Below are 20,940 nucleotides of genomic sequence, written 5' to 3' on the forward strand. Positions count from 1 at the left end.
TTTGTAAAAAAAAAAAAATATCACATCAAATATTTTTTTCCTCACAAATATTATATTAAATCTTCATTTTTAAAAAATAAAAATAAATAAATTTCAAAAGTCCAAAATTTCTATATATATGTGCCTAATTTTTTTATATCAAAATCACTTAAAAATCAAAATAATAATAACAATATATAATATTTATTAACAAAAAACACAATATTCTTACAATACTAAAAAACAACCTTATGCTGTGTTTGTTTGTGGTTTAGATTTTGAGTTAGAATTTGAATAGTAAAAATTTTGAATTTGAATAGTTGTATGATGTGATATAAATAGGTATTGATGCGATGTTTTGAATATAAAATTAATTTTCAGTATAATATAAAAAATGAAAAATAGATATTTGATTTGATTTTTTTAAGAGAAAAAATTGGATGAACGGTTAATTTAAAATTCAATCTCCCAAACAAACACACCCTAAAGTATCACTCAGACTAGGTTAAATATGGTCAAAATTACCTAAAATCTATAATACAGCTTTAGCTCGACGTCATTTCCGAAGAAATAAACAAATTATTGCTACAATGAAATAACTAAATTTATCTCAAATGAATGATAAAATAGAAACACATATGATTCCAAAGTTAAATACAAGAGGAGATGCTCATATTACTAATTATAAAAAGTTTGGATATGCTTCTTTTCGGTCCAAATTAGGTTAAATATATATATATATATATATATTTTAACTAATGTTTTGATATTATATTTTATTAAAGAAAAAAAAATTTCGTCTCAAATTAAACTATTTTTTTTACTAGTTTTATCCATGACAGCAAAATAGGTTATTAAAGATAAGACAACAATTGAATAAAATAAAAATGTAAAGAAGCATTGTCCTATATAAATGCAATTACTAAAATAATCAAATCATATAACAGTAAGCAATATGTAAATATTGGTATCAATAAAATACTGGAGATTTTGGAGAAAATAGGTATTAATAAGATACCCCTTTTATAAATTAAAATTTATTCCTATCCCGTCTATTAATAAATTTATTTGCAAATCTGTTTTCCATTCATTTCGAAATGACATTAATCACCACCTGACATATATAAATTTGTTCATATTTAATTTTGACCCAATCACATTAATTTTTATTTTTGCGTATAATAATCTGAAATTACAAAGTCTAAAAGTTATCCAATCACTTTTATAATCCATAATCTAAATTATTTTAATTTTATTTTATAAATAGAGATTTCGAGAATAGTAATTATTTTTAATGAATTCACAAAATTATTCCAAACTGCTTTTAAATTTAAGGCAGAATGGCGGTGATGGTGCGCCGCTGTTGGATTTACCCGATCGGGAAGCATATAAAGGGATGGCCGCCGTCCGAGCGGCGCCGGTGAGATCTGCGCTGGTGGCGCTGCTCTTCGCCGCCGTCTCCATCGGCGGATTAATCTTCTTCCGTTATCTTTCTGTGAGTTTAATTAGTATAAATATGTTTGTTTGGTGGTTTGTGTATAACTTTTCAATTTAAATATTTGTTTGATAGTCCCTTGTTCTAAAATTCATGATTTACATTTTGTTATTTTCGTATGTTTTAAAATAATAATTTGTATTTTGATCTTTTAAAAATAATTTTACAAAAATTAGTATTATTCTTTAATTCTAGTATATGTTTGATTGATGTTTATTACATATTAAAATAATAATTGGATAATAAGAAAATCCCTTAAAATCGTTTTAGTATTTTTAGTTTTAGTTTGAAATATTTAGGGTGCGTTTGTTTGAGAGTTTGGATTTTGAGTTTGAGATTTAAATAGTAAAAAAATTAAATTTGAATAGTTGTATTATGTGATATAAATAGGTGTTGATGTGATGTTTTGAATATAAAATTGATTTTTAGTATAATATAAAAAATGAAAAATAAGTGTTTGATTTAACTTTTTTTTAAGGAAAAAAAGGGAAAAATGGGATGAATATTAGATTTAAAATCTAATCCCCCAAACAAACACACCCTTAATAATTGTCTGTAATATACAAAAGATTATGTACATATCATATTTTTATAATATAAATTGAAATATATATATTTTTTTTATGACTTGTACTCACCATAGGTATTTTGAACATAATAAGCTTTTTAAAAATAAATATACACCATCTTCATTTCTCAGCTTAGGCAGTGTAATTTTGGGAGATCCCGGACCTCCGCACCGGAGAAAGAGCAACCCAACAGCCGACTCTTCTGGCGTTGGGGTCCTGGGAGCTGCCCTGGAATAATCCAATCTGCTCTTCCCGTTCCTGACTTTTCACACTATTAACCTCTGCAGATTGTCGAAATGAATTCCTTCCAGGCCTCAGAAAACCTCTCCAGGGCCAAAACATTCCCATTAAACTGTTCCAGGGGGAACCTGTCAAAAACCTGTCCAGCCAACGACCTCCCGTCACGACAGGCGCTTAAAATCCAGGGCCCGCAGCCGCCGACGTGTCCCGATTACTTCCGTTGGATCCACGAAGATCTACGGCCGTGGATGAAATCGGGGATCACCAAAGAAATGGTGATGGCTCCCAGAAAGGCTGCAAATTTCCGGCCGGTGATAGTAAAGGGGAAAGCCTACGTGGAAACGTACAGAAAATCATTTCAAACAAGGGATACCTTCACATTATGGGGGATCTTACAGCTGCTCCGGCGGTATCCGGGTCGGGTTCCGGATCTGGACCTGATGTTCCACTGCGGCGACATGCCGGTGGTGCTGAGGGAGAACTTCCGGCCGGGTGCGCGGCGGCAGCCACCGCCGGTGTTCAGATACTGCGGGCACGAGGAGGCGTTCGATATCGTGTTCCCCGACTGGTCGTTCTGGGGGTGGTGCGGAGATCAATTTAATTAATTAACTAATAAATTGAAATATTAATACTAATTTGACACCTGCAGGGCGGAGATCAACATAAAGCCGTGGGGTTCATTGGCAGGGGAGCTGAAAGAAGGGAACAGGCGAATGAAATGGGAAGAGCGGCAGCCCTATGCATACTGGAAAGGCAATCCCCAAGTTTCCCAAACCAGGCTCGATTTGCTCGACTGTAATATCACCTCGGCGCCCAATTTCGATTACAAAGCTCGAATCTACAATCAGGTAATTATATTGCATTATATCGATCATCAAAATAAATAGTCTATAACAATATATAAAAAATCAAATTTAAATCTAAAATATTGATTTAGAGCATGGAAAAATTGGAATATGAATACGAACGAGCAGTAGAACCTTCCATATGTATATTAGAACTGTAATTAGTTATAAAAAATAAATAAATAATAAAATGAAATATTACTGTACTGTGCAGGACTGGTTGAAGGAGCAAGAAGAAGGGTATAAGAACTCTAACCTGGCCGACCAGTGCATCCATCGCTACAAAATCTACGTCGAAGGCCGATCCTGGTCCGTCAGCCATAAGTACATCCTCGCCTGCGATTCCACCACGCTCCTCGTTCGCCCAAGCTTCCACGACTTCTTCTCCAGGAGTTTGCTCCCGCTCAAGCACTATTGGCCGATCACCGACGACGCCGCCGAGATCTGCGCCTCGATCCGCCGCGCCGTCGACTGGGGAAACGCAAATCCGGCGGCGGCGCAGGCGATCGGCGAGGAAGGCAGCCGATTCGTGGCGGAGCAGGTGAAAATGGAGTACGTGTACGACTACATGCTCCAATTGCTGAAGGAGTACGCGAAGCTGTTGAGGTACAGGCCGAGCGTGCCGGAGAAGGCGGTGGAGATCTGCTCCGAGACGATGGCGTGCGCGGCGGAAGGGCGGGCGAAGAGGTTCATGGATGAGTCGCTGGTGGAGCGCCCTGCGGTGGCGGCGCCGTGCGTTATGCCGCCGCCTTTCGATGCGGCGTCGTTTGGAGCGGTTTGGAGAAGGAAGGAGGAGGGAATGGAAGGAATGAAGAGTTGGGAAAGGGAATATGAATATCGCCGGGACCACAACCAATTCTAATCTCTCTTTGTTTTATTTATATTTAGGTTTTTGGATTTTTTAATACTAAAAACTTGAACCTGAATAACGCAGGCAAGGATTTTCCAAATTGATTTTGTGATTCATGGAACAGGCCGATGATGAAAGGGAGGCAGCAATGGCAGCAAATTTTTCCGGCAGGCATTGGGCAGCAGCACATTCCGGCGACAGTCTCCTCCAGAAAAGCACCTTCTGCAATCTTCTTCTTCTTCCTCAGGGTTGGGCTATGGTAACCACAAACCAAAGTATACGAGAACTCAAGCCTCGACATCCCTTGGAAATTGGAATTCAACCGAACACTGTTGAAGGAACTTACAAATGCTTTTATAACTTGTGTCTCTCATGATGGTGAATCATTTAGTTCAGTGGCAAAAGTAGCTAGATTCCTCATCTACGGCGGTATCAAAATTAGCTGTGATAATATGACTTCATTTAAGCGAGTAAACATGAATATTGCTATTGATGCATGTGTTGAAATTTGATATGCAATGTCTTAGACACTTGTATGACAGGTGACTGGAGATGTCTGTGGTCGTGGTAAGTCCATCTCATACCATTAAGCCATGAAATAATTCTTTACAGATAAATTAATTTCAAAATTAGATGTTTGTCTCACATCTAATTATACACTATAATTTTTTAATAAGAAGATGGATAATAATAGATTTAAGTACAACACTCAAAATTAATGATGAATCAAAATGGAATGTTCCAACTTCCAATGGCCATGCCAATTTCATTTATAAAAAATAAAAGATTATAATTAAAAGTAAAAAATAAAAAATAAAAATACACCTTCTCACATGAGATAGCTAAAATAGAAGGCGAGTTGAAGCTGATGTTTTCAAATTCACTCTGAAAAATTGGAGAAAATCATGTTTTGTTGGAGATTATCTCAAAAAGGACAAATGAAAGAATGAACATATATAATATCCTTTTGATGAATTTGGTTGTATTGATTAGATTGTTTCCAATTGCTCTACTTTTTATGTTATACTTCTCTTCTAAATGATTCTGTTGGATTTACCAACGCATTGCAATGCCTTATTGGCATTTAGCGGAGATATACAAACAGAAAAACAGTCAAATTAAAAAAAATTTAAATCATCAAGCTGCCTCAATTAAACTATATATATATATATATATATATATTATAATTTTATCATCCTCTCTACAAACCCAAACAGATAGAAAGAATAATAGACATGAAGGCAGAAGTAGAAAACTTCAATCAACACAAATTTGATGTAATAATAATTAATATTATATAAAAAACATGATCATCTATCTATCTACACACTAACCTCAAATCAAGAATCAATCAATCCTGGTGTGTATGATGGAGAATTCCCAAGGGATCGCATTGATCTGATCTGATGAAAACAAATTAATGGAATTCCTTCCTAGCAGAAACCTGATCAATGCGATCCCTTTGGAGCCCTCCAATTTCACTCACACCAACCACCTTTCTCTCCCATTCTTTTTAATTTATTTCTGTGAAGAAAGTCAGATAGCAGAGCATACTTTATATACACAAATACATATGATATGGTCCAGTGTTCTTTAAATTATGTGGGCGACACAATTGACTCCATCGACTTTCTTACTTCCCTTTTATGGTCATTACGTGCTCTGTTGTCCATTCTACACACTATTGTCACAATACAATACACACACATATATATATATACATATGTAAATAACTAACAGTAACTATGTACTATAAACTATACCATCAGATGCGTGCACGGCTGCAACTATATATACACACACATACCATCGGACCATTACTAATTAATTGATGTCCCACTCGAACAGAATTTCATTAGCTGGTAAGTCCACTCAAATTGATAGGTCTCCCTAACACCCTACACATGGGGCCTATGTGTCTAATCTTTACTAGTGAAAAATCAAAGATTGGACGTATCAATCACTGGTCTGGCTATGGAAATCATGGTAACAAACTGTTCTTTTTTGTCCGACTAATTTGTCCTAACCGTATGGAATTCAAAGATTTGATCTCATATATAATAATTAGGGTTTGGTCACACGTACCATAGAACGAAGTTATTTGATCTCTCTGTGCCATGTTGTGCGGCCTAAGTTGCTGCAAATAAAGAGAATATAAAATTAAATTTATTCTGTCGGGCCATGTAAAATTTCTCAATTATTTTTATTTGTTTTACAGCTGCTTCCCCTCCTTAACAAATGAAATCCTCTGTTTAAATAAATGAATGCTCTTCTGTGTAGCTGCTAACTTATTGTGACCTGCAACTGTAAGACAAGCAAATATTATGTACAAAATGCATCATTAATGGAGTTTGTTGGGAATTAGGTGAGCTGAAATTAGGTTTAAACAAAGAACACTAATTACTAAATCACTTGTAAAATGAACAGAAGAAAGAAACCCTCAATATTGTAATTGTGCCTTTCGATAGAATAAATAGATGATAACATGTTCTGTACCTGATTTGAACCATTCTTTATCAGGTTATGGCAAGTTTTGTCGCAAGGATATGCACAGTCAATCTCCTTGCTTACTTGTCTCCCAAAGTACCAATTGCCAACTGTTTGCGGAATGGTCTGAGAAGCAGTCAGTTAAAACATGAAATGAACATTTTATCTCTGCTGTATCTGATTAGTTTGATCAGTTAGTTAACATTGATTCAAACCTTGTTGTTCACTCTAGGAGAGTCAGGTGCAAGCCAAGTATCTTGTGACTCACTTTGGCAATGAGCAAAGCAAGAATTTATGAACGCCCCTCCTCCAGTAGAGTTACTTAACAATGGCCGCAGAGTTTCGAGCATATACTTCCTGAATCCTGAGCAGTGGATATTTTGAGAGTAGGACTAATAAATGGGGTGGAAATTCTGAAAAGGAAATGGAATGTTAGGAGCAAACCTTGCAGGGCTGATATTTGGTCAGCCGTACAATCTGCAAGATTTTGTTTACAGCGAGTCCAAGCCCCTTCAGGATCAGCAGAAGGAGGTACTAATATGTGACGAATCTGTGGTTACAAAACCAGATATTTACTGCTGCTGGAAGAGGAATAAAAAAAGGGGCATTCATGATCAATAAATTTGCAGGTAAAGATTGGAGGAGGAGACAAATCTTACTTGGTACACATCATATGCTGTGTTCAAGACAAAAAGAGGTGTTTTTATGTACGGTAATGTATACTGCGGCATGAAGCACTACGTGGAGCAACAATCATTCAGAAATCTTTCGAGTTTAATCTCATGAAGCTGTTTATGAAATAATGAAATAATGTGCAGAGAAAGCATACTTGTTCATGATATTTACTCGTGCAATCTTTATTCAGGTTCTTTTCTGCACCCTGATAACCAAAGGTTCATTATTTTGCAGCGATTAAAACAAATTAAGGCTTCAAAAGTGTCTCGTTTTTGTCAAATGTGTCAAAGTCATCATACCTGGAGAGAAGCTACACCATTGAAGAAAGATCTTGCAGTGTGCTTCTGACTTGTATCAACTCTGTAATATATCACAATTGCATTAATCAAGAAAAAAATGTTGAATCTTTTCTCCTCCGAAAGAACTTACGCATCCAGAAAGAATCCAGCATCGCTCAAGCATTTTACAGTGGCATTTCTTGGCAAATAACTGGCAAAACTGTCGCAATGAAGAATGGCAGACAAACCCCCTGCCGAGCAGCCAGAAAGTAAAGCCTGATAGGAGCATGACAACAAAATGTATATATACTCTATCATGCCCATAATCAGCTAAAAGAATGATGGTAAAACTGAGTTCAATTACATGAACATTAATAAGAATCTGCGTAAGTGGCTGAATAAGATCATTCCTTACCTTCTTTGCTTGGGCCAAGCCTTTTGGGAGAAGGTCTTCAACAATGGCTTTCCAAATCTTTTGCCCTCTAAAATAAAGCTTTGATGTCTGCATAGTTCATTCCAAATGGAAAGTGTTTGAGTTCAACAGTAAGCACAATCTAATCTAGCATCATATTGCTAACATGTTTCAAATTGAAAGTAAATCAGGTGAGAAGAAGAAATGCTGAAAACTTTTGTATGGGCAATGCAGTTTAAGGGCATGATGATACAAGCATTGTACCATATATAGGCGAAGAAATAGGTGTATGACTTACTCCATTTTGATAAATTGCATCACCAGCAAACGATGCACCATCGCAGTATCTTAGCTTTACACGGTTCCAGTTATAAAAATCTGTCCACATTAGTATTGATGAAGCAGTTATTTGAAACAATCTTCAAAGCGTGGATAAAGAAACTGTACGATCACCATATCTGGACCAGCTAATCAGCATGCAACAATAAAGGTATTATCACTATGCCCTAATCCCACTGTTTGATGACTAATCTTAGTCTACTGACATCGACCAATTTGAACACATCTAAAATCTCGCTTGATTGTGGTAAAAAGTGTTTATCAATGTCGAACTGTATTTAAATGACTTGATGAAAACGACAATCTAGCGTGTTTTTGGATGGCGAAATCAGCATACCAGGATTTAACGGAGCATGATTGCTTAAAATTCCTGAGAAGACTGCTTCCTTGTTCATGTATTTAGTCGATCCACGGCGAGTCGGAGCTCTTTCCAAGCAAGCTTTGAGACTCTCGCACCACCCGCCGCCCTGTTATGTGAATTCATCAATTTTGTGAATACACATAAAACAAGGTAACCACTAACCGCCACAGTTTTGGCCATTTGAGACGCTGTGTTGCTTTATTCATTTACCTCAAACTGTAGCAGCCAATTTTGCGCTCCCTCTCCGGATCCTCTATCCAAATGATAGGCCGGCGGACTTCCATCTAAGCAATCTACAAAATAGTGTTTTCACTGTTAAATAACAATGTTGAATTTTATCCAATGATCGATCAATACTCGGAGTTCCAGACAGCTTATTATGAAGATCACCAGGCACAATAATTGAATTACAGACTTACATGCGCCGATTGAAGAAGCGTTTTCAACGAAAGTAATTTTCACCAGGCGCTGCTCCGGCTGCGGTGCGGCGGATGTCAGCAGCAGCGAGAATAATGTAAGTGCAGCTCTTCTAATTGCCTCCTGATACATTTTCTGCCGATCTTCTTCAGTCTTCGGAAGAAATTGTACGTTCCCTATATATGTGGTTGCATGTATATATACATGTGTGTATGTATCTACGCTGGAGATGCAGATGTAGATCATGTAGATGTAGAGAAAGCTAAACAGGAAACTCTTTGAATTTAATTGCAAATTTCGTGAAGTTTATAGATATAATGCAGAAGACAGGGGATTCCATGCACTTATTTATTAGATTTCCCAGAATTACCTGAAATAATGGAGAGAATCGACTGAACTCTATTTCCATATTACCATATAACCACATTAACATCCTCTGATTTACTGCAAAAACAGCAAGCAAACAAGGGAAGCAACAGATTACAGTTTAATAACCATTACTACTTGGAAAAATAAACGCATCGAATTGAATAAACTTTCCTGAGAATATCAATGATTATATAATAGATGGAAGGAAGAACTAATGAAGACTTCGGCGATGGATGAAATTCTGGTGCCATGCCAACATCGATCGAAAACCGCCATTTTCACAGATCACAATGATGATTTCCTCTGGTTGTGGTTGTCAACCACCACTTGGATTACGTGGTGATTGTAGTTGGAAGCGATCATGTCTGCAATTTCCAATTTCTTTCTTTGAGTGAGTGATGGTGATTGATGAAATGGTTGAAGAACACTTTGCAATTGCGGTTGAGTGGAATCAACTTTTAATTGGCAACACTAATTAATTTTTACACTAAACAACTGCTATAATTCAATTTGAAGTATTAATTAATATCATTCAATATTGCAATTATTCAATAATATAAAATATTAAAATTTTGTAAATATATTCAACAAGTATTAATAAAAAAAATGAGCAATATATCCTTATTTAGTTCATTATTTATTAGTTACGATATTTAACTGCTTTTAATTATATATTTATGTCATAATTAATGGTTTTTGTAGTAAAACTGTATGTGTTGACTCTTAAAAATATTAATGAACCACGACTAATTTATTACTGACAATTTATGGGTGTGCTTATGAAGTATTTTCATATTGGATATAAAAAATATATATTATAATGAATTATTAATTTTTTTGAGTTTATAAAATATATATTTTGTGTAGTGTATATATATCCTATATTTTTGTAATAATATTAACGGAATAAAAAAAATTATATAGAAATTTTTTTGTTAATTTTTTGCTCAACCAAGATTTTACTAATATATTTTTTATTAATATTATTAAGAATATAATACATATTTACACAATATATATAATAAATAATAATAATTCTTTCCCGTATTTAATATTAAAAAATAAAAACAAATCCATTCTATCTCTATTTTCACATTTACTTCTATGCAAAAATGGTTTAAAACATGAACTAATTGGGCCTCGAAGGTAATTGACTTCGGGCTTAAATAGTTTATTTACAGCCCGGACCGGCCCAAATGAACATCTAACAAATATTGATTTTCTTGATTAAAAAAAGATGTACGGAAATTTTGTGATTACCTAACGCCTGTGTTCAGTTCATCGGACGATATAGATAACATTTAACAGTCGAGAAAAAACCCTAGCCAAATTCAACCGTGGAGGCGTAAATCCATTGGAGACATTAGATTCAAGTTTGATTTCAACGTTCGGAAGCTGCACGAATCATATCCCCTACATTTTTTTTTTTTTGTCGCTGCAATTTGGGGAGATTTGGATTCCTGTAAATTTTTTAAAGATGAGTGTTTTGACTACCTCGACGTCGTTTTATCCGGGGTCCTTTCAGCTCAAATTAGCACTCTCTAGCTGGAAGCCTCCGTTGGTGTATGTACGTACTCGATTTCAGCTGGCCGGCCGTCGAAGTGTGAATTTGGTGCCTTTGATGGTACGGAATAGCGCGGTGAATGAAAATGGAGTGGAACAGCGTGGTTCTGGGAATTCGTCATGGACTAATTTGAATTCTTCGGCGAATGATCTTTCTGGCTGGGCCAGTACTGATGACGACGATCGACGAATCAATGATCCCAAGCCCAAGCAATCGCTTGTAGGTGAGAGTTTTGGCGGTTTTCTTAAGAAACTCTGGGAATGTAGGAATTGCTTTCTATATATGATCTGTTTCAGTGATGAATAACTACATCGATATGATGGTTAGGAGTTCTGAATAATATCGTAATGGTGTACCTTTAATTTCCATTGAAGTGTATGGAGGCTGTTTCTGTAGGTTTGCAAGGTTTGATGCAGATGGATTCTTTAAGACTGATAACAGTTGTGATGTTTATTTTCAGGGATAATGGCAGCAGGTGCTGCTGGGATTGTTCTGGTGGCTGGCCTCACTTTTGCGACACTTTCTTTGAGTAAAAGGAGTATTTCAAGTGAGTAAGTTCTTGTTTTTGTATGTTAAATATGAAGAATACTTTGATCACTTGGACTCCTGGTACATGCATAGAATGTAAGGAATTCATTGAAGCTAATTGCTTTATATAAAGGAAATCGGGAGTGATATTATCCTGAAAAGATCATGTTTCTGGAGAAAGCATTTTGCTTGTTAGTTGATAATATATGCCTATTTTTGTTTACAACATATTTATTAGCTTCACTCAGAAATGCACATTTCTTTGCACAGAACATAAAGAACAAATGCAGCCTTTGAATGCCGAACAAGAGAAGTCATTGTCCTCTGACAACAACCAGGAAGCTGATGAAGAGAAAATTGGGGATAATGTGGGGGTTCTGGGAAATGCTGGGGGTGAAAGCCAGATCGATAAAAATGAGGATCTTTCCTTAAGCAAAGAAAATGGTGAAGCTATTGAAAGTAGAATTAGTGATGATACTGGTTTGGAGCCACTGTCTGAAGATGGTAATGGCTCTTTGGAAGCGTTCCAAAGAGAATCAGCTATTCAGAACAATTTAACATCTCCAGAAGCTGCTGATGAAACACCTATTTCTGATATTTCTGCTGGTTCGTCATCTTTGCCCGTCGGAATTGTTGATTTGGGAAACCACATCAAACCAGCACCTGAGGAATTAGTTGACGTCAAAGTCTCTGAAACATCTCTGTTTGATGCTAAATCAGAAACTTTGGTCACTGTCAATCCCAATGGGGTTCATACCTTGAGTGAGGGGGAATTGTCCAACTTGTCGGCAAACCATTCTTCAGCAGAGCCTTCAGTTTCAGACCCCTCTCCTGAATCAGAGTCTCAAAAAGGGCTTTCTGCAAAAGATGTGGAGCAAAGCAAGGCCTCTGTTGATGATGATAAATCTGTTGACAGGAACATTTTAAATACTACTGTAGCGAATAGTTCTCCCACTGTGCCAGAAGCTGTATATCATCAATCTGGAAATGGAACTTTTGAAGATGGTTATAATGATTTAAGCGGTGGACAAACATTATATGACTCAGCAACTCCTGAGAGTTTTTTCACCTCAGCTGGCATACCTGCTCCATCTGTTGTCACTGTAGCTCTGCAATCTCCTCCCGGAAAGGTTCTTGTACCTGCTGTCGTCGATCAACTACAAAGTCAGGCATTATCTGCTTTGCAAGTTTTAAAGGTATGCAAAATGCTCTCGCCACTCATTTCTGCTTTTACTAGATGGGCGTGGATTTCTCATTCTACTATTTTAGTAGAATGAAAAATAAACACCAATGATTATTCTATGGCGCTGATTCATAGGAAGAGAGAGGTGGAACATAAGAGGCATCACAATTTTAGTTAGGATGTACTGCGCCAAAAAAGTACACATGTGATTTGAACCTTTTTATGTATGTATACCTAGATCTTTATCTCCTGGTGTCTTAGGTCATTGAGGAAGATGTTCAACCTGGTGATTTATGCAGTCGAAGAGAGTATGCTCGCTGGTTGGTTTCAGCTAGCAGCGCACTTTCAAGGTAGTAAGTTGTAATACAGAGGAGCAATGAAATATCTTGATTGCAAGACTTTCAAGTATCAATGAATGGATTTCATATCATAATTTTCTCTTCTTGCTGTAGGAATGCAACTTCAAAAGTCTATCCAGCTATGTATATTGAAAATGCTTCTGAACTTGCGTTTGATGACATTACTACCGAAGACCCTGACTTCTCATCCATTCAAGGTTAAGATCTGACTCTTAGATGAACACTTGAAGGCTCTTCCTACCATTTTTCTTTGTTGAACTGTTGTCTCTAAAATAGTTTGGGTCCGTCAGGTCTGGCTGAAGCTGGACTTATTGCAAGCAAGCTTTCAAGACGGGACATGTACCCATCTGTGGAAGAAGACTCAAGTCCTCTACATTTCTCTCCTGAAAGGTATACATTGTTGGTTCTTGAGCTATTATCAAATTGATGACTTCTTTTCTGGAATTTTCATCGTAAAATAACTAGATGAATAAGTAGCAGCTAAAGTTGTATGTGAGACATTGGTACGATGTGTTAAAATGACTATCCACAACTTCCACAGCTTGTTTAACTATTGACCAAATGTTTGTATCACAGCCCTTTATCTCGTCAGGATCTTGTTAGTTGGAAGATGGCTTTAGAGAAAAGGCAGCTGCCAGTAGTTGACAAAAAGGTTTAAATTTTATTTTAATTTCTCTACATTACTTCAACAGCATGTGTTTCTCAATTATAATCGATGCCCTTTGCTCCAATTCAGACATTGCAGCAGTCGTCTGGTTTTATAGATACTGAGAAAATCAACCCGGATGCATGGCCTTCCATTGTTGCCGACTTAGCACTGGGAGAACAGAGTATTATAACTCTAGCATTTGGTGAGTTCCATCGACATTTCAGTACACTAATTGGACACCTTTTTAATGTACAAGAGGTAGTAATTATGTTCTCTGTGATGCAGGGTATACAAGACTTTTTCAGCCCGATAAACCTGTGACAAAAGCACAGGCTGCCATTGCACTCTCAACTGGCGAGGCTTCTACCATTGTTAGCGAAGAACTTGCGCGAATCGAAGCTGAATCCATGGCAGAGAAGGCTGTCGCTGCACACAGTGCTTTAGTTGCTCAAGTGGAAAAGGATCTCAACACAAGCTACGAAGAGCAACTTGCCTTGGAGAGGGAGAAAATCAACGCTGTTGAAAAAATAGCTGAGGAAGCGAGAAGAGAAGTGGAGAAACTTCGAGCTGCAAGAGAGGAGGAAAAACTTTCACTGATCCAACAAAGAGCTGCTGTCGATTCAGAAATGGAGCTTTTCTCTAAGTTACGGCAAGAGATGGAGGAAAAATTAAAGACACTTACGTCTGATCGACTGGAGATTTCCCACGAAAAGGAACGGCTAAACAAACTTCGTAGAGATGCCGAAACTGAGAATCAGGAGATCGCACGGCTACAGTATGAGCTGGAAGTCGAGCGGAAAGCCTTGTCCATGGCTAGGTAATGAGGAATTATTTTTACAAGATAATGAAGTTTGCATGTTCATTCAATTCTAAAATTCGAAACAGGACATGGGCTGAGGACGAGGCAAAGAGGGCAAAGGAGCAAGCGAGAGCCCTGGACGAGGCTAGACAACATTGGGAAACACAAGGCCTTAAGGTTGTAGTCGACAAGAACCTACGCGATGAGGCAGAGGGTGGCGCCACATGGATTACAGCTGGAAAAGAGTTTGCAGTCGAAGAAACAATTGAAAGGTCGGAGACTTTAGTGGACAAACTCAGGAGAATGGCGGATGAAGTGAGAGGTAAAAGTAAAGATACGATTAACAAAATCATCGAGAAGATAATCGTATTGACGTCACATCTGAAGCAACGGGCGGGAGAGCTTAAAAATGCTGCCAAGTTAAGGCTCGACAGTTCATTACAGAGCATTGGTAGATATACCTCGACTGCGGGAGAGCTTAAAGATGCTGCCAAGTTAAGACTAGACAGTTCATTACAGAGCGTTGGTAGATATACTTCGACTGCGAAGCAAGTCGCCGGAGAGTGGAAAGAAGAGGTGGAGAAGAGATTGTCTCAGAGATTCAAGACATGATTTTTTCGACCATTTTTGCAGTTCAAGACATAAAAATGTGGCTGTGTTTTGCCTACATGATTTGCTGCTATTTTTCCATCAAGAGTATGATAGTGAGTAAAATAATGCCTTTGTAACCAAATAATTAAGAGTGTTGAACAGAAAGTGTATATCTTGAAATACACCAAGTTCATGCCCTTTCAAATTTGATACTAAACTCCATTCTTGTTTGTTTGGAGCTTTGGATTTTAATTTGATATTTGAATAGAAAAAATTTTAATTTAAATTAGGGGTATGATGTAATACAAATGAATATTAATCTAATGTTTGAACTGAAAATAATTTTTAATATAATAAAAAAAAATTGATTTGATAATTTTTGAAAAAAAAATTTATTAATGAAAAATAAAAAATTTGAAAAGTTTCATAAGAGAACACACCGTTATCGAGCACACGTAACTAAATGCAAATGAAATTGCATATATAGTTTTAGATAGATAGAGAGATATAAGTGCACAAAATTACTAGGTAAAAGGATAATAAGCAAAATTTAAGCTTGGGGGTATATAAATTCTCAGGAAAGTTGAACAAACACACGAAAGTTCAATGAAAATGTGCCCTAAAGACTGGAGAGTTTCAAAAACAATGACATCAGAAAAAAGGCTTCACTTCTTCTTCTCACCACCACCGGCAGCCCTGCAGAAATTCACAACCAAATAAGTTTATTTGAAAAAAGTTGTGTAACCTCAAAATTTATATATTTTAATGAGGGTAAAATAAGTGAGACTCAAAAGCAAGGTTGTCATGGCGAGCTTTCAGGCATGGCGCCACGATCGCCCACCGGACCGCCACATCGCCTAGGCGATACGGCGCCCCGATATCGCGGTTTATCTATTATAAATTTAAAATATTTATGGTACAATATAAAATGATAACTTTAAATCACTAGTTTCAAATAAAAAATCAAATAAACAATACAATAACGATACAAAATTATAATCTTAAATTACTAAGACCATCTGCATCAAAAAACCAAATATAAACATATTATTATTGAAATTCTAATAAAATCTTTTATTTTAATAAAATAATTTAATAAATTAAAGCATAATCTTTTATAAATATTTTATTTTTAGTAAAAATACTCTTATTATCTAGCAGAGTTCAGAGGGGAGAGAAGAGAGAGAGGAAGAACGGCAGCGGTTCCTGGTTCCTGCCCTTGCAAGTAGAGGAAAAAAAAACCCCAGTTCAGGTCATAGACCCGTTCGGACCGGTTCGGTCTATGACCCGAAACACGCTGTTTGGCCTGGACGCCGGCCTCGCCAAGGAGTTGGTGACAACAATGCTCAAAAGATTTAATATTGCAGAAGAATTATATCGAGGCAAATATGGGTTAAGGTAAATTAATTACCTCATCTTTCGGAGAGCACTAGACATTTCTTCTCTCTTCTTCTTTGCCCTCTTGTGGGTGCCCAGCTTTCTCTTGGCAACCTTAAGGGCACGCTTGTCCTTCCCAACTTTGAGAAGCTCAGTGATCCTCTTCTCGTAAGGAGCAAATCCAGCAACTTCTCTGATGAGACCCCTCACAAAATGCACTCTCTTGCTGGTTTTCTGGATAATTTAACAAATTGATCAGGTGGGAAAAAGTAAACAGAAATAAAAACATAAAGGGATTTCAAGCTGTATGGATGCGGACAGTAATCAGTGGGTGGGTGGCATGGCCGCTTGAACTTTTGGAGGGCATTCATACTATTAATTATTTACCAGAATCAATCATGAACAAATTTAATAATACAAATAATATTCAACTTTAGTTTAAATAAGAAAAGAACATACATGTTAAGGCACACAATCAATGAATTTAATAGAGAACCAAACTGAAAGATAGTCTAAGTTGCCCAAAATCGGCACTGCTGGAGCATCAAGCTACTACAAACAGCTATGGATACATTCCTATCATTTCAAGGTATTCGAAATCATTCTGGAATATTGATCCACACGGTAACAATTAAAACATAAGGTCACAAGAATATGTTAATTAACAACTCCTACTGAGTGTGCCAAAGGCTTCCTACGATACATATTTAATTTTTCACACAGAAAACAAATACTGAAGCCACTGAGTTATGAATAGTCATTGAACAATGCCATACCACAAATTTAAATCCAAAGGGGATAACATAGTTCATCAAATCAACCAGTCTTTTCATCTGTTGCATTAAAAATTTAACAACTCGTACATGTAAAGAAACGGAACTAACCAACGAACAGTGTAAGGTACTTACCCCTTTCCTATCCGATGGACGCGGTGCTAATTCCTTGGGCGTGACGACATGCCCTTTCTTCAATCCCACGAAAAGTCCGCTGTTCGGCTGCTTCGGAGCCATTACCTAACCCAAACCAAAACTTTCAGCTTAGAATACAATAACTCACGAGTTGTCGAAACTCCGATGCCAATCAAACTTTCCAATCCACAAGTATTATTCAGAGTGCAAAATCTCAAACATCCTACAAATGGTGGCAATAAATGCAAAGAATTTACGGAAACATAACCATAGAAACACATCTCGGACTGACCTTTCTCCCGATCTCTGAACGAAGCGCTGCCGGGCGATCCAACGAACAAACTAGGTTTAGGGTTTGCAACTACGTATTTATATCAAGCTGAAAAAAAAGTTTAAATTGGGCTGAATATTGGGCCGGAGAAATTTATAATTATTGGGCTAATTAATGGGACATACCCTATATTGGGCTTCGTAAAATTGAACCTTTTTACAATTAATGGGTCGAACCGTAAGACCCAATAAGCTTTTGCAAATAAATTTTGCATTTGAACTCCGAATCTTGAGAATTCCGAGGGTTCTTACGCTAAGCAAAGCGATGGCAGAAATTTGATCGGAAGCGACTACGCCTGAAGTAGCAGAGAAAATCGCGAAGGTAGCTTTTGAGGAATTTGCAGCTCAATTTCCAGTGTTTTCCCTGGCCGTCGCCGGAGCAATTCATGGCGTCGAATGTTGAAGTTCTGCATATAATTTTGCTGGCAATTACCTTCCGTGTCTCTTGCTCGGAGAAGTAAGGAAAATGTTTAACTAATCTCAAGATTTTGATTGAAATCACGTGATTGTATTAGATAGTATACTAGGTTATTTTTATAGATCTGGAGTTATCAAATTTTCTTCCTTTTTTTGACATTTGAGTGTGTGTACCGGTTTTTTGAGTAAATGTTAATTAATAGAATTCTTAATTATATTTATGGTATCGTATTTGATTGATTGATGTAGCTGGAGAAAAAACTAGTCATGAAATCGGAGGCTGCGTATTTTGATCATATTCATAATTAGAGCTTGCAATCGGAAGTACGTTGTTAGAATTTAATTAAAACTAAATTATTTCTCCCAAGTTGAATGAACGATTTCTGCCTCCATTGCTGGAGCTTGCTTGGCTATTGACTGTATCATTCGATAAGATCTGTATCTATACTGAATTGAATAGAATAGAATAGAATAGCCTTATACTGTAATGAGTTTAATCCGCAAGTCTGTCATTTCAGCAACCTAAAGGAATTGAGAACTAAAGAGACAAACCAAGACAAAATTATTCAACTTGGCCATTCGGTGAAGTATAAGAGGGCTGATCCATCAAAAGTAGTGCAACTCTCATGGCAACCAAGGTCAGGTAATTAGAAAAAAAGCAGTGAATGTCTTACATCTTTTATGCTCTGTGTCTAATGAGATACACAACTATGAGAATTGACATTTTTCCTCTTAGGACAACAGGGTCTTCTTGTATAGAGACTTCCTGTCGAATGAGGAGTGTGATTACCTTATTTCTCAGGTATATCTTTCTCTGATACTTGTTTTAAAGCTTGCACATTTTGGTCCGATATTATGCTGAATCAATTTTAGGAACTTTAGGTTCATGCCAAGAAAAGCCACACAGGATGGGGCAATGACTCACAAAGTATAGGCATGAGCAGAATTCCGACTAATTTTAATGTTTCTCTCGATGCAGATGTAAGTTTCTCCTCTTCCCAAATTTAGTTAAATGTGATCCATTTGTGCATATTTCTTAACTTACATTATTTTGGACTTCAAAACTTTTTCTCGAACATCCCACAAATGCAATCTTGCAAGATGAAGGCAATTTAGTTATCGATTGAATACAAATTTAGATCAGTGATTCCAATGATACAATGTGCTGTCCGCAGGATGAAGTCATTAGAATGATCGAAGAAAGAATTTCTGCCTGGACTTTCCTTCCCAAAGGTACAGATAATACATCGATTATCCGACCCTTAACACTCCAAGAATTCATCCTCTGCCTGTTATACAATTCTGTAACTTATTGCTTTGCAGAGAACAGCTTGTCTTTGCAGATTCTGCACTTCGGGTCCGGAGACTTCGAGCATTTGTACAACTACTTCAATGGAAAATCTGTCGATGAACCAATATTGGCAACGGTTATTTTGTATCTCTCGGATGTAAATCACGGCGGGCAGATCATTTTCCCCCATTCAAACGTAAGAACCTCGTAATCTTCTTCCTATTTATTACAAGATCTTGTCCGACTGCGCGCTAATTCGATACTTATTGTAGAACAAGATCCTGTCCGATTGCGCGAGCAGTTTGAAACAGGAAAAGGGAAATGCCGTCGTGTTCTTTAACCTACACCTGAATGCCGCGCCGGATACGAGCAGCTCCCACGCCCGATGCCCCGTCCTTGTTCCCGGCGGCGGCGATCTATGGTGCGCCGCCAAGCTATTTTACCTGCACAGAGTAGTCTCCGGCGCCGGCGAGAGGGGCGAAGATTCTGCTGCAGGTTGCACAGATGAAGATGAGAACTGCCCTCACTGGGCTGCCATTGGTGAGTGCCAAAGGAACCCTGTTTTCATGATCGGCTCCCCTGATTACTACGGCACTTGTAGAAAGAGCTGCCATGCTTGCCACCTAAAATAATTAAATTAAATTAAATTAAATTAGATGATATGGAATTAATACTATGATTAACAAATTATTTGTGTACTGAAGTCACTCTTGAAAGAGTTCCATCACTGTCCGTCGAAATCATCCAGAAGCTTCTCGCGCACGACACGTGTCAAAGGCGCATGCTCCTCGATATCTGCCACGTGTACCTCACCAACACCTTAACCTCCTCATCCTTCACTTCTTTTATCGAAGAATCACTCACTTCACAGTTCACACCGCCGCCGCCGCCGCGAAACCCTAACAAAAATGTCCGCCGACGTCGCGCCACCGGGCGACATCTCTACCTCCGCCCCATCCCCAACTCCGCCGCCGCGGCCTTCCCTCTCCCTCCGCCACTACAACACCCTCGCCGTCGCGACCATCCTCGGCGCCACCGGCATGGTCTCCGCCGGCTACATCGCCGTCGCGGTCTTCCCGATCGTTTACCTCCACTTCCTCTCCAAAGTCGCCTTCCCGCCGGAGTCCTCCGGCGCGCCGCCGCTGGTGTACAGCCGGAGCAAAAACAAAGTCCTCGGCCCCTACATCTTCGCCGCCGCCGTCGTCGGACTGTACCTCCCCACAGCGTACATCCTTGACGGCATAATTTCCGGCGACAAGGACGGGATCACGGCGGCTGTCCCTCACCTGTTCCTGCTTTCCGCTCAGGTCTTCATGGAAGGCGCGTCGTACGTCAGCGGTTTCTCGTTGCCGGTCCGCGCCTTCGTGCCGGTTTTCTACAATTCCGTACGGATTCCGACCATTTTGGAGTGGCTCGCCGTCGAATTCTCCAAAGACGGCACCGGCCGGAGAATCTACGCCGGCAGAGGTCTCGCCGTCGTAAATTTTGCCCTTTGGAGCTTCAATTTGTTTGGATTTCTGCTGCCGTTTTATCTCCCCAAAACCTGCAAATTGTATTACTCCAAATTCAAGGGTTCTTGAATTAATAATAATTACTTTTGTTCCAAGATTGAATCTCTGAATACAAAT

General features: G+C 37.9%; 6 protein-coding genes across 8 annotated transcripts; 4 read left to right on the plus strand and 2 right to left on the minus strand.

Annotated features, from left to right (window-relative positions):
• Nucleotides 1–2,060: 2,060 nt before the first annotated feature.
• LOC127245926 (pectin acetylesterase 9-like) lies at nt 2,061–9,524 on the minus strand. The gene is made up of 18 exons (XM_051267082.1): nt 9,318–9,524; nt 8,950–9,170; nt 8,741–8,823; nt 8,507–8,636; nt 8,129–8,208; nt 7,834–7,920; nt 7,570–7,694; nt 7,440–7,500; nt 7,295–7,345; nt 7,125–7,202; nt 6,910–7,015; nt 6,681–6,829; nt 6,475–6,591; nt 5,313–6,282; nt 3,385–4,863; nt 2,927–3,121; nt 2,657–2,857; nt 2,061–2,577 (listed from the first exon to the last, which is right to left on the minus strand). Exons 2-14 carry the CDS (start codon nt 9,077–9,079, stop codon nt 6,262–6,264), a joined length of 1,218 nt encoding a protein of 405 aa, XP_051123039.1. The 5' UTR covers nt 9,080–9,170; nt 9,318–9,524; the 3' UTR covers nt 2,061–2,577; nt 2,657–2,857; nt 2,927–3,121; nt 3,385–4,863; nt 5,313–6,261.
• On the plus strand, nt 2,340–3,990 carry LOC127245925 (uncharacterized). Its single transcript, XM_051267081.1, has 3 exons — nt 2,340–2,866; nt 2,933–3,131; nt 3,343–3,990. The coding sequence occupies exons 1-3, from the start codon at nt 2,340–2,342 to the stop codon at nt 3,988–3,990; spliced, it is 1,374 nt and encodes a 457-aa protein (XP_051123038.1).
• A 1,054-nt stretch (nt 9,525–10,578) lies between the features above and the next one.
• LOC127245855 (uncharacterized) lies at nt 10,579–15,211 on the plus strand. The gene is made up of 10 exons (XM_051266950.1): nt 10,579–11,103; nt 11,341–11,427; nt 11,679–12,604; nt 12,853–12,941; nt 13,044–13,147; nt 13,241–13,340; nt 13,527–13,602; nt 13,687–13,801; nt 13,885–14,416; nt 14,485–15,211. Exons 1-10 carry the CDS (start codon nt 10,794–10,796, stop codon nt 15,008–15,010), a joined length of 2,865 nt encoding a protein of 954 aa, XP_051122907.1. The 5' UTR covers nt 10,579–10,793; the 3' UTR covers nt 15,011–15,211.
• Nucleotides 15,212–15,510: 299 nt separating this feature from the next.
• LOC127245856 (60S ribosomal protein L36-2-like) lies at nt 15,511–17,626 on the minus strand. Its single transcript, XM_051266951.1, has 4 exons — nt 17,567–17,626; nt 17,275–17,379; nt 16,401–16,600; nt 15,511–15,685 (listed from the first exon to the last, which is right to left on the minus strand). Exons 2-4 carry the CDS (start codon nt 17,374–17,376, stop codon nt 15,655–15,657), a joined length of 333 nt encoding a protein of 110 aa, XP_051122908.1. The 5' UTR covers nt 17,377–17,379; nt 17,567–17,626; the 3' UTR covers nt 15,511–15,654.
• A 215-nt stretch (nt 17,627–17,841) lies between these two features.
• Nucleotides 17,842–19,944, plus strand: LOC127245766 (probable prolyl 4-hydroxylase 12). Of its 3 annotated transcripts, XM_051266793.1 has the most exons (7): nt 17,842–18,061; nt 18,540–18,659; nt 18,766–18,823; nt 18,904–19,002; nt 19,197–19,254; nt 19,345–19,508; nt 19,585–19,944. In XM_051266793.1, the coding sequence occupies exons 1-7, from the start codon at nt 17,991–17,993 to the stop codon at nt 19,942–19,944; spliced, it is 930 nt and encodes a 309-aa protein (XP_051122750.1). In that variant the 5' UTR covers nt 17,842–17,990. The 3 variants fall into 3 exon arrangements, with proteins under 3 accessions (XP_051122750.1, XP_051122751.1, XP_051122749.1); XM_051266794.1 differs by having other exon boundaries at nt 18,540–18,664; nt 19,197–19,508; XM_051266792.1 differs by having other exon boundaries at nt 19,197–19,508.
• Nucleotides 19,945–20,205: 261 nt separating this feature from the next.
• LOC127245767 (uncharacterized) lies at nt 20,206–20,918 on the plus strand. Its single transcript, XM_051266795.1, has one exon. The coding sequence runs from the start codon at nt 20,221–20,223 to the stop codon at nt 20,890–20,892; it is 672 nt and encodes a 223-aa protein (XP_051122752.1). The 5' UTR covers nt 20,206–20,220; the 3' UTR covers nt 20,893–20,918.
• Nucleotides 20,919–20,940: the final 22 nt, after the last annotated feature.

Source organism: Andrographis paniculata, unplaced genomic scaffold, assembly GCF_009805555.1.
Source record: "Andrographis paniculata isolate CXL003 unplaced genomic scaffold, ASM980555v1 Contig25END, whole genome shotgun sequence".
Classification (NCBI taxonomy): domain Eukaryota; kingdom Viridiplantae; phylum Streptophyta; class Magnoliopsida; order Lamiales; family Acanthaceae; genus Andrographis; species Andrographis paniculata.

Bases quoted from the DNA above. Each gene is read 5' to 3' on its own strand.
- LOC127245767 (XM_051266795.1), top strand. From the start codon at position 20,221: ATGTCCGCCGACGTCGCGCCACCGGGCGACATCTCTACCTCCGCCCCA.
- LOC127245855 (XM_051266950.1), top strand. From the start codon at position 10,794: ATGAGTGTTTTGACTACCTCGACGTCGTTTTATCCGGGGTCCTTTCAG. The intron at 12,605-12,852 runs GTATGCAAAATG...CTGGTGTCTTAG, and splicing joins CTGCTTTGCAAGTTTTAAAG to GTCATTGAGGAAGATGTTCA. The intron at 12,942-13,043 runs GTAGTAAGTTGT...TTCTTGCTGTAG, and splicing joins GCTAGCAGCGCACTTTCAAG to GAATGCAACTTCAAAAGTCT.
- LOC127245766 (XM_051266792.1), top strand. From the start codon at position 17,991: ATGGCGTCGAATGTTGAAGTTCTGCATATAATTTTGCTGGCAATTACC. The intron at 18,660-18,765 runs GTCAGGTAATTA...TTAGGACAACAG, and splicing joins CAACTCTCATGGCAACCAAG to GGTCTTCTTGTATAGAGACT. The intron at 19,003-19,196 runs GTAAGTTTCTCC...TGCTGTCCGCAG, and splicing joins ATGTTTCTCTCGATGCAGAT to GATGAAGTCATTAGAATGAT.
- LOC127245856 (XM_051266951.1), bottom strand. From the start codon at position 17,376: ATGGCTCCGAAGCAGCCGAACAGCGGACTTTTCGTGGGATTGAAGAAA. The intron at 16,601-17,274 runs GTAAGTACCTTA...TAAATTATCCAG, and splicing joins GTCCATCGGATAGGAAAGGG to AAAACCAGCAAGAGAGTGCA. The intron at 15,686-16,400 runs GTAATTAATTTA...GAATTTCTGCAG, and splicing joins AGTGCTCTCCGAAAGATGAG to GGCTGCCGGTGGTGGTGAGA.
- LOC127245925 (XM_051267081.1), top strand. From the start codon at position 2,340: ATGAATTCCTTCCAGGCCTCAGAAAACCTCTCCAGGGCCAAAACATTC. The intron at 2,867-2,932 runs GTGCGGAGATCA...TGACACCTGCAG, and splicing joins GACTGGTCGTTCTGGGGGTG to GGCGGAGATCAACATAAAGC. The intron at 3,132-3,342 runs GTAATTATATTG...TGTACTGTGCAG, and splicing joins AAGCTCGAATCTACAATCAG to GACTGGTTGAAGGAGCAAGA.
- LOC127245926 (XM_051267082.1), bottom strand. From the start codon at position 9,079: ATGTATCAGGAGGCAATTAGAAGAGCTGCACTTACATTATTCTCGCTG. The intron at 8,637-8,740 runs GTAAATGAATAA...TTCACATAACAG, and splicing joins ATTGGCTGCTACAGTTTGAG to GGCGGCGGGTGGTGCGAGAG. The intron at 8,209-8,506 runs GTATGCTGATTT...TAATGTGGACAG, and splicing joins TCATGCTCCGTTAAATCCTG to ATTTTTATAACTGGAACCGT.